General features: G+C 36.5%; 1 protein-coding gene across 11 annotated transcripts in view; it reads right to left on the minus strand.

The window, feature by feature from the left end:
- The window catches only part of BIRC6 (baculoviral IAP repeat containing 6), a 239,633-nt gene that overhangs the window by 46,354 nt on the left and 175,461 nt on the right, over nucleotides 1-17,818 (minus strand). For all 11 annotated transcript variants that reach the window (XM_067007850.1, XM_067007847.1, XM_059078733.2 and 8 more), the window contains one exon: nucleotides 2,904-3,114. In XM_067007850.1, the coding sequence (XP_066863951.1) occupies nucleotides 2,904-3,114 (211 nt within the window). The remainder of the gene's footprint in view (nucleotides 1-2,903; nucleotides 3,115-17,818) is intronic.

Raw genomic sequence — 17,818 nt, forward strand, 5'->3', positions numbered from 1 at the left:
CTTGCTTTCTTGCGTTTAAAAAAAAGGAAAAACCTATACTAAATAGATGTACTCTATCTACCCTTACCTTTTTTTTCCCCTGAGCCCCCAGGTGCAGATCTGGCCAGGACTTCCCAGGGAATCACCCACAGGCAACACATCCCCCCCACCCGCCTTATTTCTTACTGAGAGAAGAGACAAAAATAATGCAAAAATGTTCTGAGCTGGGGTACACCTACACATTATTTTTAAAGTCATAACCCCAAACTCTGATGAAGCACTAAAACACATCTTAAAAGTGATATGTAAACAGAACGTAATTTGCCTTGACCATCGTCTTCTCAGAGTATCCTGGGTTTTGTTTTTGTTTTTATATACAGTGGGGATCAGGTAGGCAGGTAGAGGGGAGGGGGGAGGGAGAAGCTTTGCATCTTGAAACAGTGTTAAAAATAAATTTAGACCAACTTCTGTGGGTATAAACCTTATAGGAAATTGGACTATACTGTTCTCTTTATTAGAGTTCTATTCTGATGAAAATATGAAAAGAAATACATTTAAGTTTTGACAGACTGGAAAAGAGTAGATTTTCCCCTCTTTCTGTGAAGTGGAAAGTGAATTCTCAAGGTGCCAAACCTTGATAGGAAAGTAGGGACGTTATAACATGTACGTCTTTGCTGGCTTCTTTTTGTAACAGAGGCTGTATTCTACACATATATAAAAAAATAACAGATATCATGAGGAATCTTGACGAAGAGGCACATTCAAACCCTAATACAAAACTCTAGTGTTTCTTTATCAGTAAAATAGCTTTAAAAAATAGTTAACTGCACAGGGTCACTGTAAAGATAAAATAAAAAATGAGATGATCTCTGTGAACAGTCATTATAATCTTTATGTGCATTTTTTTTCAATTTTTAAAAAATTAACTAATTTATTTATTTTTGGCTGCTCTGGGTCTTCGTTGCTGCGCGCGGGCTTTCTCTAGTTATGGTGAGCGGGGGCTACTCTTCGTTGCAGTGTGCGGGCTTCTCATTGTGGTGGCTTCTCTTGTTGCGGAGCACAGGCTCTAGGTGTGTGGGCTTCAGCAGTTGTGGCTCACGGGCTCTAGAGCGCAGGCTAAGTAGTTGTGGCGCACAGGCTTAGCTGCTTCGCAGCATGTGGGATCTTCCCGGACCAGGGCACGAACCTGTGTCCCCTGCATTAGCAGGTGGACTCTCAACCACTACGCCACCAGGGAAGCCCCCTACATGCATGTTTTGCTGGTACAGAATTTAAAAGTTTGAAGTGTCATTTTTTTCTTGGTGAAAGATTTTAAAGAATATTTTTTTTCCAGGTAATCAAGTAGAAAAATAAAGAGCTCCTGTTAACTGAAACTCAGTTATCCTCTATCTGCAATTAAATTTTTGTAGTGAATCATTAATACATTTCATGCAGAAGTTTAATTTTTAAGAAATTATACTGCATGTTATGTGAACAGGATATACATTAAGAAAAGCAGCAAAAAAGGCACTCTGGGTGTACAAATTCCATTCACTTAGCTCAGTTAGAAAATCAGACCTTTAGTCTGATAATACCACACTATTTTTGTATAATTATGTTAGCTGCCTAGGTTACCAGTTAGAAAGATTTTTGCCATAATGAAGGATGGGACCAAAGATAATATTATTTTCTTCTCTACAACATAAAAAAGTCTCACACTATCAAAGAAAATATACCTTTACATTTTCCCTCCCTGGTAAAAGAGTATGAACCTACAGCTTTTTATATCGCTACCAACTGGCTCTTCTTTAATCTCTTCTCTAATTCATGATTCTTACTGCCTGGCAGTGAGCCACTAGTTTTTAAAGTGAAAATGACAGTACAATAAAGCTAAAAGAGTCAGAATAATCTGAGAAGTTGATTTCTTCTGAAAAATGAAAGCTGACAAAAACTATTCCTCCAATGACCAATTCTTTGCCATCATTTGATGTATACTGAGTTTCTCAAATTTTAGGCTACTAAAAAAATAAGTGAGAACAGGTAGGACAAATATATTGCAAAGATGGTAAAGAAGATTAATTGATTCAAAAGACGACTAACAAAGAAATAAGCTTCCTCTAGCCTAATTGTGAATGTTTATGCAAACATCAGAATTTATGCCATCTTAAGTAAAACTGACAACCATTAAACAGATTCTGCTAAGAGAATGAAAAAGGTTACCAGGAAAAGGTTTTTTAAAAAGTTTTTGATAAGAGGACTCATCATCTGATTTCTAGCAAGGTATAAACTTAACCAAAGATTCATTTAAAAATTCAATTTTCCACGAAGATAAAATACTAACTTTACTATAACTTCAACAAATAAATACCGAATCCTCTACCTTCTAAAAAACATTATAGCATGAATTATAACATATGTATCAAAAATGAAACTAGTAGTTCATAAAGCCAACAGTTCTAATTCTATGAATCTACTCTGCAGAGATTTCTGCAAGTCCCAAAAGATGTATGTCAGAGGTTATTAAAAATTAGAAATAACCCAAATGTCCACTAATAGATGGTTAAGTAAAATACAGCATCTATATACAATGCATAATCAGAAATATTAAGAACAGCATCAGCAATATGTATTTACTGAGAGTGAAGGTGTCTTTCACCTCAATATTGAGTAAAACTAGCATCTATCTGTATAATAGGTACAATGTGACAGCATTTAAGAAAAACTCTATGTATAGCTATAAGATCGCATAGGGCGATGTCTGATGAGCCACTGTTAATGAACGTTTCTGAGTGCAGGATTTGGTGGATACTTTTTCTTTGTAGTTTTATTGACTGCTTGTGCATATGTGTGTTTAATTAGCATATATCATTTTTAAAATACCAACAAAGCTATTTTAAAAAAGATTGTAAAAGCCAAGGTCAAAAGAAATGAACAAAGTATAGTACCTTAAACGGTTGGTGTAGGTGTCAACACAGGTCTTCATTTTGGCTAATAATGTACCAACAGAAGTTTGACACTCTGACTGTTCTTCTTCCTCTTCACCATTCTCTGCAGAAAGAGGCAACAACAGGGGCACCATGCACGTACAAGAAGCAATGGCCCGGAGTAATTCTAGCAGAGCTCGATAGAGTGGCACATGTCTTGCCATGTCAAGAACTGTAAGAAGAGGGGGAAAGCATAAAATGAGCACATGTGCAATATAAAAGTAAGTCCACTGCAATGTAGCTTCTACTTGGATCTTAAGATTAATTGCTTGGTTGGTAAGTGGACTAAAGCAGATGTTCATGAAGCACCAATGTGCAAAGTATTAAGAGGCACTTTTAGGTAACAAAAAAAAATGAAAATGGCACAGAGCTGGGGAGACAGAAAGAAATGTAATTAAGTAATTATTTAGTTATATCACACATAAACATGATTAAATAGTCCAGATAACACATTATGGCAGCAAATACATTTACTTATTTACGTTTTAAAAATATTTATTTATTTATCATTTATTTTTGGCTGCATTGGGTCTTTGTGGCTGCATGCGGCTTTCTCTAGTTGCGGCGAGCGGGGGCTACTCTTCGTTGCGGTGCGCGGGCTTCTCATTGTGGTGGCTTCTCTTGTTGCGGAGCACAGGCTCTAGGTGCGTGGGCTTCAGCAGTTGTGGCTCACGGGCTCTAGAGCACAGGCTAAGTAGTTGTGGCGCACGGGCTTAGCTGACCCGCCGCATGTGGGATCTTCCCGGACCAGGACTCGAACCCGTGTGTCCTGCATTTGGTAGGTGGATTCTTAACCACTGCGCCACCAAGGAAGCCCAATGCATTTATTAATATAACGTGGAAATAATATATTTTTTAAAAAATTGAAAGGAAGCCACTGTATCTTAGGTAAAATAGAATGATACGACCAGCTTATCAAAAGTATAATTCAACAAATCAACTTGTTAGGAAAGAAAAAAAGTTGAAAATGCCAGCTTTTAGTTATTAGCTATAAATCAAATGAATTCTTTTCTTAAAACTACATGCATCTAACAGTGGATTCCATACTCTAAGAACATGTATTGCTTCTATAGCTTTTATAAGTTGTTTTGTTAGGTTTTGTGGCTTTCTCCCAAGTGTAATTTACTTTTGTGAATCATGTGAGATAAGGACCTAACAACTTTTTTTCCGATACCAGTTACTGAATAAAGTTATTCCATAAATGTTTATTATTTATTATGTTAGTTATTCCCAATTATTTACTGAAAACCCACAGGTGGACAGGCTGGGAATACAGCAGTGAAGAAGACAACCAAAAATTCTTGCCTTCAGGTAGCTTACCCTGAAGGTAGAGAACAAATGAGTAAAAATTTTTTCAGACACTACTAAGTACCCTGAACACTAAACAGAAGATTGAAATGGGAGAATTGGGGAGTACCCGCCGGAGGAAGAAACTGTCTCACTGCCCACAGAGCTATACTGGGATTGGAGTATGGGGGTGGGTGTTGAGGTATCACCTAGGAATTCTGGACTTTGTTTGGCAAGTGATTTAAAGGGATAAAGGCCTTAATAAAATTAGTTCTGATAACGTAAAGACAAAGAGTGAGCCTGTTCAGAGTTATGGATGAGTAGGCCCTTGTTTCACACCTTCCAATAATGATATAGAGGACAGGGGTAAAGAAGTATGACTGCCCATTCTTTCCTCGCTTATTTGAAATTTTACTCTCCATCTTTATCATATATAAAATTTGTATACATACTTGGTTATGTTTAAAGCTTCTTTTCCAACTTATTATCTAATGTTACTACTTTTATACTATAACATAGTACACTATAGTTTCAGGAAATCCAGGTTAAAATCCAAAGTTACTAATCAATAGGCATAAAACACAACATTAATATTTGTGAGGATATGGAAAAGATAGAATTACATAAAGAGGTGGACATGCAAAATGATAACCAATTTGGCTTTTTTTTTTTTTTTTTGCAGTACGCGGGCCTCTCACTGTTGTGGCCTCTCCCGTCGCGGAGCAAAGGCTCCGGACGCACAGGCTCAGCGGCCATGGCTCACGGGCCCAGCCGCTCCGCGACATGCGGGATCTTCCCAGACCGGGGCACGAACCCGCGTCCCCTGCATTGGCAGGAGGACTCTCAACCACTGCACCACCAGGGAAGCCCAATTTGGCATTATTTTACATGCCCATATTCTACGACTTAGCAATATCACTTCTTACTATAAACCTATAAACAAGGATGATCAATATAATACTGTTTTTAATACTGAGAGTTGGAAGCACCAACGGGCAATGAAAGGATAAATATACAATAGCATGTCCAAATTATTCTGTTCTATGTAGCATTTAAAAAGAATAACAGTAGATCTATCTCCTATATCTATATTTGAGTGAACGTGAAGATGACATTTATGGAAACACAGACTCAAATATGTTTTTCATGGCTGAGCAACCATGTAGGAATACTCGAGAAAAAAATGAATTTCTAAATATTAATTTTATACACATAAGTAACATCTCAAACCAATTACTCTGACAAATAGTAAAACATTCTTGATAAGGTTATAGTCTCTTTTGACCATTTCTCTCCTTCTCCACATGTATCACTTTGGAATATATACTTCTAATCTTCTTTCTATATAATGACAGTTCTGTACATGTATTATTCTTTGGAGAAAGCATTGTGTGTATGAGAAACTAAGGTTTAGTAAGTTGCAAGAGCAGCTAAATAGGAGGCAGCAAGACCAACATTGACACCTAGGTATATCTAACCCTAGAGCTTCATTATACCATGATGCTTCCGGAGTTGTCCAATATGGTAGCTACTGGTCACATATGACTATTTAAATTTAATTAAAATGTAAAAAAATTAAAAGTTCTGTTCATTTGTACTAGCCACATTGCAAGTGATCAATAGCTGCACAAGTCCATACTGGACAGCAGAGACATAGGACATTTCCATCATAGCAAAAAGTCTCTTGTATAGTGTCATCATCAAGAGCTAAATTCCTTATATTCTGTTTATACCACAAACCACAAGAACTATGAAGGTATGGGCTCTATCCAAAGAGATGGGTCTTTTTCTAGGGGTTATAGGTGTCACAGAGCCACCACAACTATGCTTAAAGGAAACAATCTCTAGACTATATGCAAAATAGCATGAATATGTTGTCTCAGGTTTATTTCAAAACGAGGGATACATAGATGTACTGGACATACTTGCACAGATATAGAATACTGAGAATAGTAACCATAAACTAGTAATGGTAGTTTCATGTAGAAAAGGACTAGGCTTTGGTGGGACAATGTTAGGGTAAATTACTTTTCATTATATACCTTTTTGAACTGTTTTGCAATGGTTTACCAGAGTATATGGCATGCAGTAAATATTTTATTGACAATATAGTTTAGTAATTACTAGATCACAGTAACTTGATAACACATAGATGATTTAAAGAACTTAAGATACAAGCACATGCACAAAGGGAATTAAGCTATGATCTTTTTTTAAAATAAATGTATTTTAGTTATTTTATTTTGGGCTGCGTTGGGCCTTCGTTGCTGCGCGCAGGCTTTCTCTAGTTGCAGCGAGCGGGGGCCACTCTTCTTTGTGGTGTGCGGGACTCGTACTGCGGTGGCTTCTCTTGCTGTGGAGCACGGGCTCTAGGCCCGCCAGCTTAAGTAGCTGTGGCTCGTGGGCTCTAGAGCGCAGGCTCAGTAGTTGTGGCGCACGGGTTCAGTTGCTCTGCGGCATGTGGGATATTCCCAGACCAGGGCTTGAACCCGTGTCCCCTGCATTGGCAGGCAGATTCTTAACCACAGCCCCACCAGGGAAGCCCTAAGCTATGATCTTATCCCAGTTAGAAAAAGCAACAAACAATATTAATTAATCCTAAAAATTAATCTGACCTCTATAAAAAAGAAAAATACTTAGTATTTTGATAGTGTGCTCATTAAGAGGCAGAAGATTATTTCCCAATGTTATTAAATAATATATAGTTATAATCCTTTCCTCAGAATTTGCTGTTGCTCCTTACATTCTTTTGAATGGAGTTCTATGAATGTAATTTATGCTCCATATTACAATATTACCTCCAAATAATCCACACTTCACTGTTCTGCAACATTCTATTGCCAGAAAAATAAAGCCAACTATAAGAAAGCATGGTTTTTTATAATATAGTAAATAACATATATTCTTACATTAGAAAAGCAGTAATATAAATTACCTGCTAAATCACATCATGTTAAGTAATTCTAAACATTAAAGTGACAGAGGGTTATTATGTATACACTAAAACTGTATTAGGGGTTTAATAACAAACACTTTGCCGGGATAACAATCAATGCGATTGAAATTGAGGCAATATTGTGTTCTTATTATAAGACAATAACCTTGGAGAATTAAATCTAAAATGTTCTGAGATATAAATGAACTATCTGATCCAAAGAATATAAGAAATAATTTGACATAGGAAAGAACTTGCATGAAGAACCTGCTCAAGACTACATAATCAGTGAAGTGGAGCGAGCAGGATGCACACACAGGTCATCCAGTTCTGAAGTCCAGACACTTAACTACTAAAATATAACGGCACTCAATAGTCACAATTTCAGAAAAAAACACTAACATGATTTACCAACAGAGAGGGAAAGTAAGTGTTTTAGGCATGGGAAAAAATTTAATATGGCCTGAAATTCCTCCTAACAGGTTCCTTAAAGCACACTAAAAAGTGCTAGTTGCCTTGAAGCTTTAATCTATATAATTCATAATCTTAAAATAAATATTTTCAACATACCTTACAACATAGTCTCAAATTTAGCTTTCTACTACAATATTCAAATGGTAAAATTAAAAATTTACCTCTTAATATAATTTAATTCTCTAGAATCTTTAAGTGGCACTTGTTATTAAAAAAAAAATCAAAACTCTAAGTGATCCAAGCAAAATCACAAAATCATTTCCAGATGAATTATTTATAACTTTCAAAATCAATTTATTGAGGCATAACTTAACAATCAATAAAATGCACTGACTTTAAGTACATATTCAGTGATATCTGACAGAATACACTCCTGTGTAATTACTGCCAAAAATGAAGATACAGAATATTTTTATTATCCCAAACACCTCTTATGCCCCTTTGTAGTTAGTTAATCATCCTCCTCTGTCCAGCTTCAGGCAACCACTCCTATGCTGTCACGGTAGAAAGCAGATAAGCAACAGAGAAAACCAACAATGCCAAATCAGATCTTTTTTTTTTCTTTTTAAACATTAAAAAAAAAAAAAAAACCACTTACTTATTGACTGATTGATTGATTGCCATACAGTGCGAATTGTGGGATTTTAGTTTCCTGACCAGGGACTGAACCCAAGCTCTCGGCAGTTAAAGCTCAGAGTCCTAACCACTGAACCGCCAGGGAATTCCCCCAAATTGGTTCTTTAAAAATAAATAGCAGGGCTTCCCTGGTGGCGCAGTGGTTGGGAGTCCGCCTGCCGATGCGGGGGGTGCGGGTTCGTGCCCCGGTCCGGGAGGATCCCACGTGCCGCGGCGCGGCTGGGCCCGTGAGCCGTGGCCGCTGGGCCTGCGCGTCCGGAGCCTGTGCTCCGCAACGGGAGAGGCCACAGTAGTGAGAGGCCCGCATACCACACACACACACACACAAAAGCAAATCTCAATAGCCCCCTGTCAGTTAAAAAAAATTGAATTCTTACTTAAAATCCTTTTTATTAAAAAGCTCCATATGGCTTCACAGGTAAATTTTATCAAACACTTAAAAAACACATTGCTCCATGACCAGGGATTGACAACCCCCTCAATCCCCACCCCCGGCTGTGAAAGCGCCTAGTCCTAACTACTGGACCGCCAGGTAATTCCCTAAAAAACACATACTGTTAATTGTATGTGATCTACTTCAGAAAACAGAGGAAGTGGTAGCAACTCATTTTATGAGGACAAAATTACCCAGATACCAAAATGAGACAAAGACATTACCATTAAAAAAAAAAAGAAAGAAAAAAAAGAAACTACAGATAAGTATCCCTCATGAACACAGAAACAAAAAAGTATAATAAATCACAACCAAGTGGCTTTTATTCCAGGAATGCAAAGTTGACTTTACATTTGAAAAATCAATGTAATTCACCAAATTAACAGACAAAATAAGAAAAACCATATGATCATCTTACCAGATCTAAACAAAGCATTTAACGAAATTCAAAAGTCATTGACCGGGGCTTCCCTGGTGGCGCAGTGGTTGAGAATCCGCCTGCCGATGCAGGGGACACGGGTTCGTGCCCTGGTCCGGGAAGATCCCACATGCCGCGGAGCAACTAAGCCCGTGAGCCATGGCCGCTGGGCCTGCGCGTCCGGAGCCTGTGCTCCGCAACGGGAGAGGCCACAGCAGTGAGAGGCCCGCATACCGCAAAAAAAAAAAAAAAAAAAAAAAAAAAAAAGTCATTGACCGATAAAACTCTAACCAAACCAGAAATAGAAGAAAAACTGCCTCAAGCTGATAAAGGGAATCTAAAAAAACCCCTACATCAACCACCATATTTAATGGTGAAAAGACTGAACACCTTTACCCCAAACTGACAACTTCTGCAAGATCTAGACAAGTACAATAAGAAAAAAAAAAAAAAAAGTTTTGAAGAAACAAACAAAACTCATATAAATTGGAAAGAAGAAATAAAATTGTCTTTAATGTTCATGGCATGATTATCTCTCTATACAGAAATCCTAAGGAATGTAGCTCAACTACTGAGTTTCACAAGGTAGTAGGATATCAGGTGAATAAATAAAAATCAACTGTATTCTTATAAGCTAGTAAGAAGAAAATAAAATTTTAAAAAACAGTATAATTTACAATAGCATAAAAAATGAAATTGGGATAAATTTGACAATTTCAAAAGTATAAAAACACTGCTGAGGCTCATTAAAGGAAATTTAAACAACTAGATATACAATGCTCATAGAAGACCCAATATTAATAAGTTAATTCTCTCCAAATTCATGTACAGATTGAATGCAATTCCAATCAAATTTCCAATGGGCTTTTAGTTGGGGAGTAGAAACTGACAAGATGACTCATATATATGGAAATGCAATGGACCTAGAGAGTCAAAATAATTACAGCTGAATTTTATTTGCCATAAGATTACAAATTCTGCAATTAATGCATCTCAAGAGTTAAGTAAACTTTATAAGTATTAACTGGTCAAATGCTTGATTTTTTTGAAACTATCTAGTAGGACAAAGGAACAAGGAACAAACAAATTTACAATGACACTTTGACTAATAAAATCTCTGAGAGTAGAAATCCTCTAGGTAAAAACAAAACAAAAATACCTCGCAAATCATGCAAAGCCTAGTTGTTTAGCTGAATACCTATGACTGACAAAAATACTTCCATGTAGAATTTCTATACATTCTAGCCCACGTAAAAGTTACAAGGGTTTGGGTATATATAATCGCTGATGTCCCAACACCAGCCTTTCACTCTTCTCTCCATTTCTGGTAGAAATAGCTAATCTGTGTAAGTTCCAAATATTTTCATACTCTCATCTTCTATTACCAATCTGTTCATACTTCTAGCTATACATGCTAGATATAATGTTACTGATTACTATTTCTGGATGGTGGTCCATGAGGTAATTTGACATTTATTTTTACTTTCTCCTTTGTGCTTTTAGGCATTGCTTAATACTTATGGCCTGCATAAAACAATGTCTTAAATTTGCTTTAAAATAACCTATTATGTGTATATATGTATGTGTTTGGAAAAAAATGGGTTAGTGAGCATGTAAATGAAAAGCATGACCATATGTTTATCTGATGAAGCTGGTGACGGAACTCAAAGGGGTTCATTATGCTACATTCACTAGTTTTATATATTTTGAACTTTTACATAATAAAAAATGGTATTAAATTGTCATGGTCATTAAAGACAAAGTTGGAGGAATGTTACAAATTGAAGAAGGTGGAAAAGGTTACTAAATGATCCTAGATTAAATTCTGGACAAAAAGCAGTTTTTTTCTTTGCTATAGAGGACATAATTGGGACAACAGATGAAATATGAATGGTATCTGTGGGTTGGATGATTAGATAGGTGTATTCTATCAATGCTTTTTTTCTGATTTTGGTAACTGTAATGTGGTTATGTAGTAGACTGCCTTTGTGTTTTAGGAAATAAACAGTGAAATACTTAGGGGTAATAGAGCTATCATATCTGCAACATATGTCTCACAATTGGTGCAGAAAAAATAATGTGTGTAGGTATAAAATTTATATATGCTTACATGTATAGACAGACAAACAAAGGAAGGAAGTTGGTATCAAACTCCTAGAAAGGCATGGGGTGCGGGGGGGACTTCCCTGTTAAGACTCTGTGCTCCCGATGCAAGGAGCCCGGGTTCGATCCCTGGTTAGGGAACTAGATCCCGCATGCATGTTGCAACAAAGAGCCCTCATGCTGCAATTAAAGATCCCGCATGCCAAAATGAAGACCCCTGTGCCACAACTAAGACCTGGTACAGCCAAAATAAATAAATTATATATATATTATACTATATATAATTATATATATATATATATATATATATATATATATATATATATATATATATATAGTGTGTGTGTGTGTGTGTGTGTGTGGACTCTCAACCACTGCACCACCAGGGAAGCCCTACTTGTTTTTTATATATATATATATATATACACATACACACAGGATCTCTATTAAAAAATATAAGAAATTAGTACTATTGATTATCTCTAGGGAGTTAAATTGGTCAGCTAGAGGACAGGTGCAGGAAGACAACTATTTATTAGATACCATCTTAAAGCTTTTGAATTTTAAAACAAGTGAAGAATATAATATTTGGATAAAGAAAAATGTGTAATTTAATATTTAATAAAGCTGATTAATGTTACAAGTAAAAGGCACATGATATAGTACCTTTAGGTATGTGTTGAATTTTTACTTTCAAGGAATTAATGGATGCAAAATATCCCACTATAAGGATATAGAACAATTAATGAGAGGTTAAAAATTTTACTAGGCTTTTGAAACCTAATTTTTTTTTCTCACCAGCATGACAGCATGAAGAGTTCAGTGAACGTGCTCCGCCAAGAAACAGATACAAATTAAAAAAAAAAACATCACCACTCAAGGCCCTAGAAATAGTCCAAAGAGCACACAACAAACTGAGAAAACATTCATTTAAGAAAATCTACTAAAACTCAGTAAGAAAAACAAGAACCTAAAGTATTTGAACCAAGATCCTACTCTCTTCCTGCTCTCAGCTCAGCAACAAAAAGGAAATTCACTACAGACTGGTAGAACCTGAGCTCCCTGTTCGCCTGGCTTGAGTTGGAAGATTACCTCCCCAGGAGGGGAAGATCTCAGCATTTCTCATCCTACCACCAGCTACTTGCTGCTGTGGCTAAGTTTCAGATAAGCAGAGCTAAGAGGCAGATGCTTCCTTTTGCCCAGACCTCACTTATGAGACAGGGGATCTGAATAGATAATTCTCCAAAAAAGATACACAAATGACCAGCAAACACATCATCACTAGTGATCAGGGAAATGCAAATCAAAACCACAATGAGATACCTACCATCTCACATGTACTAAGATGTCTGTAATTTTAAAGTCAAGGAATAACTTATTACCATGTGAACCAGCACTTCCACTCTTAGGTATACACCACCCAAAGGAATTGAAAGGAGGAATGAAAACATATTTGTACACTCATGTTCACTGTTATGCACAATAGGCACAAGGTATAAACAACTCAAATGTCTATCAAATGATGAATAAGCAAAATGCAGTAGATATCCATACAGTGAAATATTATCCAGTCATAAAAAGGAAATCAAGTACTGATACATGAAACATCAGTGGACGCTGACAACACTGTACTGAGATTAAAAATTTAAACAAAAAACTATATATTACATGATCTGATTTATATGAAATGTTCGCAGTGGGCAACTCTCTATACATAGAGAGACAGTAGATTAGTGTTTGCTTAAGGCTGGAGGGGTGGTAAGGAGAAAGAGGGATGATAGCTAAGGTGTATATGGTGGTTTTTTTTTTTTAATTAATTAATTTAATTTATTTATTTTGGCTGTGCCGGGTCTTCGTTACTGTGCACGGGCTTTCTCTAGTTGTGGTGAGCAGGGGCTACTCTTCTTTGAGGTGTGCAGGCTTCTCACTGCAGTGGCTTCTCTTGTTGTGGAGCACGGGCTCTAGTCGCATGGGCTTCAGTAGTTGTGGTGCACGGGCTTAGTTGCTCCGCGGCACATGGGATCTTCCCAGACCAGGGCTCGAACCCACGTTCCCTGCATTAGCAGTAACCACTGTGCCACCAGGGAGGCCCTGGTTTCATTTCGTTTCTTTTCTTCTTTTCTTTTTTTTTCTTTTCTTTCCTTTCTTCCTCCCTCCCTCCCTCTCTTCCTTCCTCTCTCTATCTCTCTTTATGGCTGCATTGGGTCTTCGCTGCTGTGCACGGGCTTTCTCTAGTTACGGTGAGTGGGGGCTACTCTTCATTGCAATGTGTGGGCTTCTTACTGTGGTGGTTTCTCTTGTTGCAGAGCACGGGCTCTAGGTGCGCGGGCTTCAGTAGTTGTGGCACACAGGCTCAGTAGTTGAGGCTCGTGGGCCCTAGAGCACAGGCTCAGTAGTTGTGGCGCACGGGCTTAGCTGCTCCCCGGCATGTGGGATCTTCCTGGACCAGGGCTCAAAGCCATGTCCCCTGCATTAACCAGTGTGCCATCAGGGAAGGCACCTCTGGTTTCTTTTTAAATTGACAAAAATGTTCTAAATTTGACTGTGGTAACAGTTGCACATAACTGTGAACATGCCAAAAATCACTGAATGTGCCCTTTAAGTGGACAAATTGTATGGTAAGTGAATTATCTTTCAATAAAGCTGTTATTACTTTTTTAAAAGTACTTATTCACATACCATTTGCTCCTTTTTCTTCTGGGATGTTTATTTTCTTCAACTGCTTAATAATATTACTTTGTATATGAGACAAAGACCACAATAAGCTTTCCAAACATTTCCCCCTAATATGATGCTTTGATTTTCAAATATATGCAAACATAGATGTAAATGCATACTCATATAGCCTCTTCCAACTTGGGACCAGCAAAAGAATGAAGTCTTGGAAAAACTTTCTGTCTTTCACTCAAGTTTTGAATGGCTTCCATTTCTCTATTTAAGTACTTGAAACATTAGAATTTCTATTACTATAAATGTAGCCAGTTATCCAAAGATTTCCATTTGTACTGCTTTATAAATTTATTTAACAAAGTATTGCACACAGTGTTTTATTTTTCCTAATTCCCTTCCATGTGGCATACAATGAAAAAAAGAACAGAGTACAAAAATCATCCCAATAAAAGCCCTAGCAAATTATTTTGTGGATATTGACCAAATGATTCTAAAATTTATATGGAAAGGCAGAATACCCAGAAGAGCCAACACAATAATGACGAAGAACAAAGTCAGAGGACTGATATGTCCAGACTTCAAAGCTTACTATAAAGCTACAATAATCAAGATAATGTAGCACTGGCGAAAGAACAAATAGATTAGTGGAACAAAAACAGTAACAATAATCTGTACATGAAGGTTTATAGCAGCTTTATTCATAACTGCCCAAAACTGGAAGCAATCAAGATGTTCTTCAAAAGGTGACTGGATAAACTGTTGTATATCCATACAGTGGAATATTATTCTTCAATAAAAGGAAATGAGCTACCAAACCAAGAAAAGACACAGAGGAAACTTAAATGTATATTGCTTAGTAAAAGAAGCCAATCTGAAAAGGTTATACACTGTTATGATTCCAACTATATGACATTCTGGAAAGGGAAAAACTATGGAGCCAGGAAAAATAACAGTGGTCACCAGAGGTTTCACTGTGGGGAGAGAGAGTGTGGGATGAATAGAGCACAGGAATTTCTCGGGGCAGTGAGACTGTTCTGTACAATACTGTAATGGTGAAATGCACACCAGGCATTTGTCAAAACCCAAAGAATGGGATAACACAAAGAGTGAACCCTAATGTAAATTACTGACTTTAGTTAAAAATAGTATGTCATGGGCTTCCCTGGTGGCGCAGTGGTTGAGAGTCCGCCTGCCGATGCAGGGGACGCGGGTTCGTGCCCTGGTCCCAGAAGATCCCACATGCCGCGGAGCGGCTGGGCCCGTGAGCCATGGCCGCTGAGCCTGCACGTCTGGAGCCTGTGCTCCGCAGCGGGAGAGTCCACAACAGTGAGAGGCCCGCGTACCGCAAAAAAAAAAAAAAAAAAAAAAAAAAAAAAAGTTATGTCACTATTTGTTTATCAATTGTACCATGTACCACACTAATACAAGATGTAATAGGACACTATGAGTGGAAGGGGGTGGTAATATGTACTATCTGCTCAATTTTCTGTAAACCCAAAACTGCTTTTAAACTAGTAGTCTATTGATTAATTTTTTAAAATATTAGTCTATTAATTAAAAAAATTAACTACCTAAAATTATAGTGCTTTACATAAAATTACATAAGAATACAGGTAATCCAAGACAGGTTGATTTTTTAAAAGCAATTAAATGGTTATGAAGTTATCAAGAACAAAAAGAAAAACCACAAAATGAGACGCTACCTCTCCTTATACAAATAAAGCCGAGGATAGCTTACCATGCTGATACTCAATACTGAAGAGAGGGGGAAAAGAATCTGACAAACACAAAGCGTTGATAATTTTTAAAACACTTTAAAATCTGGAAATAAATGGCGTAGAGAAAATAAGACAGCTCTTCTAAAATAAATGAAACATGATACTTCTTTTTATGCTATTGTTGTTTATCTTATCCAATTAAGTTAGCGGTGAGAGGATGCCAACTGGGAATCTTAAATTATGGAAAGAGAAGATACTCTCTTCATATCAAGGAGGGATGCAAGCAAAAGCTGTGGAGGCAAGGTAATAGGCAGTGGACAATGAGACTGAAAATAGTAAAAACAGGGCAAGACAAAATTATGGGTCTGATTTACAAAGAACTTTAAATAAATTTCAGTACTATGTCATTTCTTATGATACATATTTTAAACTTAAAACGAAATTTTTGTGTATTTGCATTTTTCTTGACAACAGTCAGTTACATAAACAAGTGTGCTCATTTTAATGTCAAATTCCACCCGGATATTAATGCATCCGGCAATCTATGCTTATGCCAGGAAACTGATTATTCATATCTGATTTTACATTACTCGTGTTTTTCTTTTAAAGACTTACATCTGAATATCCCTGGAGAAGGGAATCTGGAAAACTAAGGGAGAGCTAATTTTTGCTCTCTTTTTTAAGATATGCACTTTTAAACTAACGTGTATGGGTGGTCAGTGAACAAAAGGAGTCAGTAAATGTAACAAACTCTTAATGAAATACCAACGAGTACAAAACACAAGTGTTTCAATCCTGAATTCCTTAATCCTATGTTTGGCCATGCAGAGATTCATCAGAAAACCCTAGGTGTTTCTTCACACAGCACACTTCATCATTAATACAGGATTAAATGTGACCAGCCTGACAGAGAAGAGCAGGGGCATAACACTGTTATGCAACTCCATGTCTGCAAGGGTGGCTTGCAGCAACTTCTTCACTCAGCAAGTGCCAAGTGCATGTTCAATGTTACTGCTTACCACCAACCAAGTAAAGACACTAGCCTTCAGATCCTCAGATGAACCTGTTTGCTGAATTATGCAATGCTTGAAAAATACCTTGGAAGTATCATCATCAACTACAGATACAGGTGTGTGACACTACTATATAATTATTTCAGTAAGAGAAATTTTCTAAGTTGAAAGTAGTTACTAGTACTAGGTAAAAGAATAAAATTCTCATCTTCTGTATTTGAAACATTTCAATGGGGAAAACGATATTCAAGTGGCTGAAAAGAAACAGAATAGTTTAAAGGTTGATAAGAAATTTATAAGAAATAATCAAAAAGATTAGTCATTTTTTCCATGGAACACATGATCCAGCATGTATAAAAGCTAAAAATAATTCTAAGAAAAAAAATGTAAAACATTTACTGCTTGGCTTACTACTGGCAGAAGCTCATCAATTCTTATCAAACAGTTACAGTGAAATTTACCACAGATTACTAACGGAAAAGACCCACCCCTTCTGGAGAAGTGAAAACATTTGCCATGTTCAATAAAGAAGTTTGTCCAGGTTTTTTGTTCACTTCTTCTTCTCTGAGTGTAAACAGAAGTTCTCCACAAAGAGAAAAGGTCCATTCATCACTATTGTGGACTAAAGCAGGATAACTGGGAATACTCTATTCCTGATGCAATGTAGGGTAAGGAACACTTCTCTTTTAATTATTTTAAAACTTGGACATTTATAGAAAATATTTTATAATAACTATAAATGGAGTATAAGCTTTAAAAATTGTGAATCACTATTTTGTACACCTTTAATTTATATAATATAATACATCAACTACACTTCAAAAAAATAAACTCAGACATTTAGTAACTTCATTATTTTAGGCTAAAATATGTGGTGATTATACATATTAGGTATAAACTGTAATTCACATTAAATACATCAGCTTAGTTAAATATACATAAAAGACTTAAAAATGTATTTATAGCTACTAAATATACACCCAGAATATATAAATGGCAGAATCTGTGTGCCTTTTCATTATATTTTCTATTATTCTATCCAACTGTTAAAATAATAGATTATTTGAAGTTCTACTAAAATGCCTCTATTTTCTATCATGTTCTACCACCTTCAACAGAGTAAAACAGAACTGCAGGCTGAAAAATTATGCAACAAAAGCAAGTACAATAAATTTATTTCCTATTTCTC

Source organism: Kogia breviceps, chromosome 11, assembly GCF_026419965.1.
Source record: "Kogia breviceps isolate mKogBre1 chromosome 11, mKogBre1 haplotype 1, whole genome shotgun sequence".
Classification (NCBI taxonomy): domain Eukaryota; kingdom Metazoa; phylum Chordata; class Mammalia; order Artiodactyla; family Physeteridae; genus Kogia; species Kogia breviceps.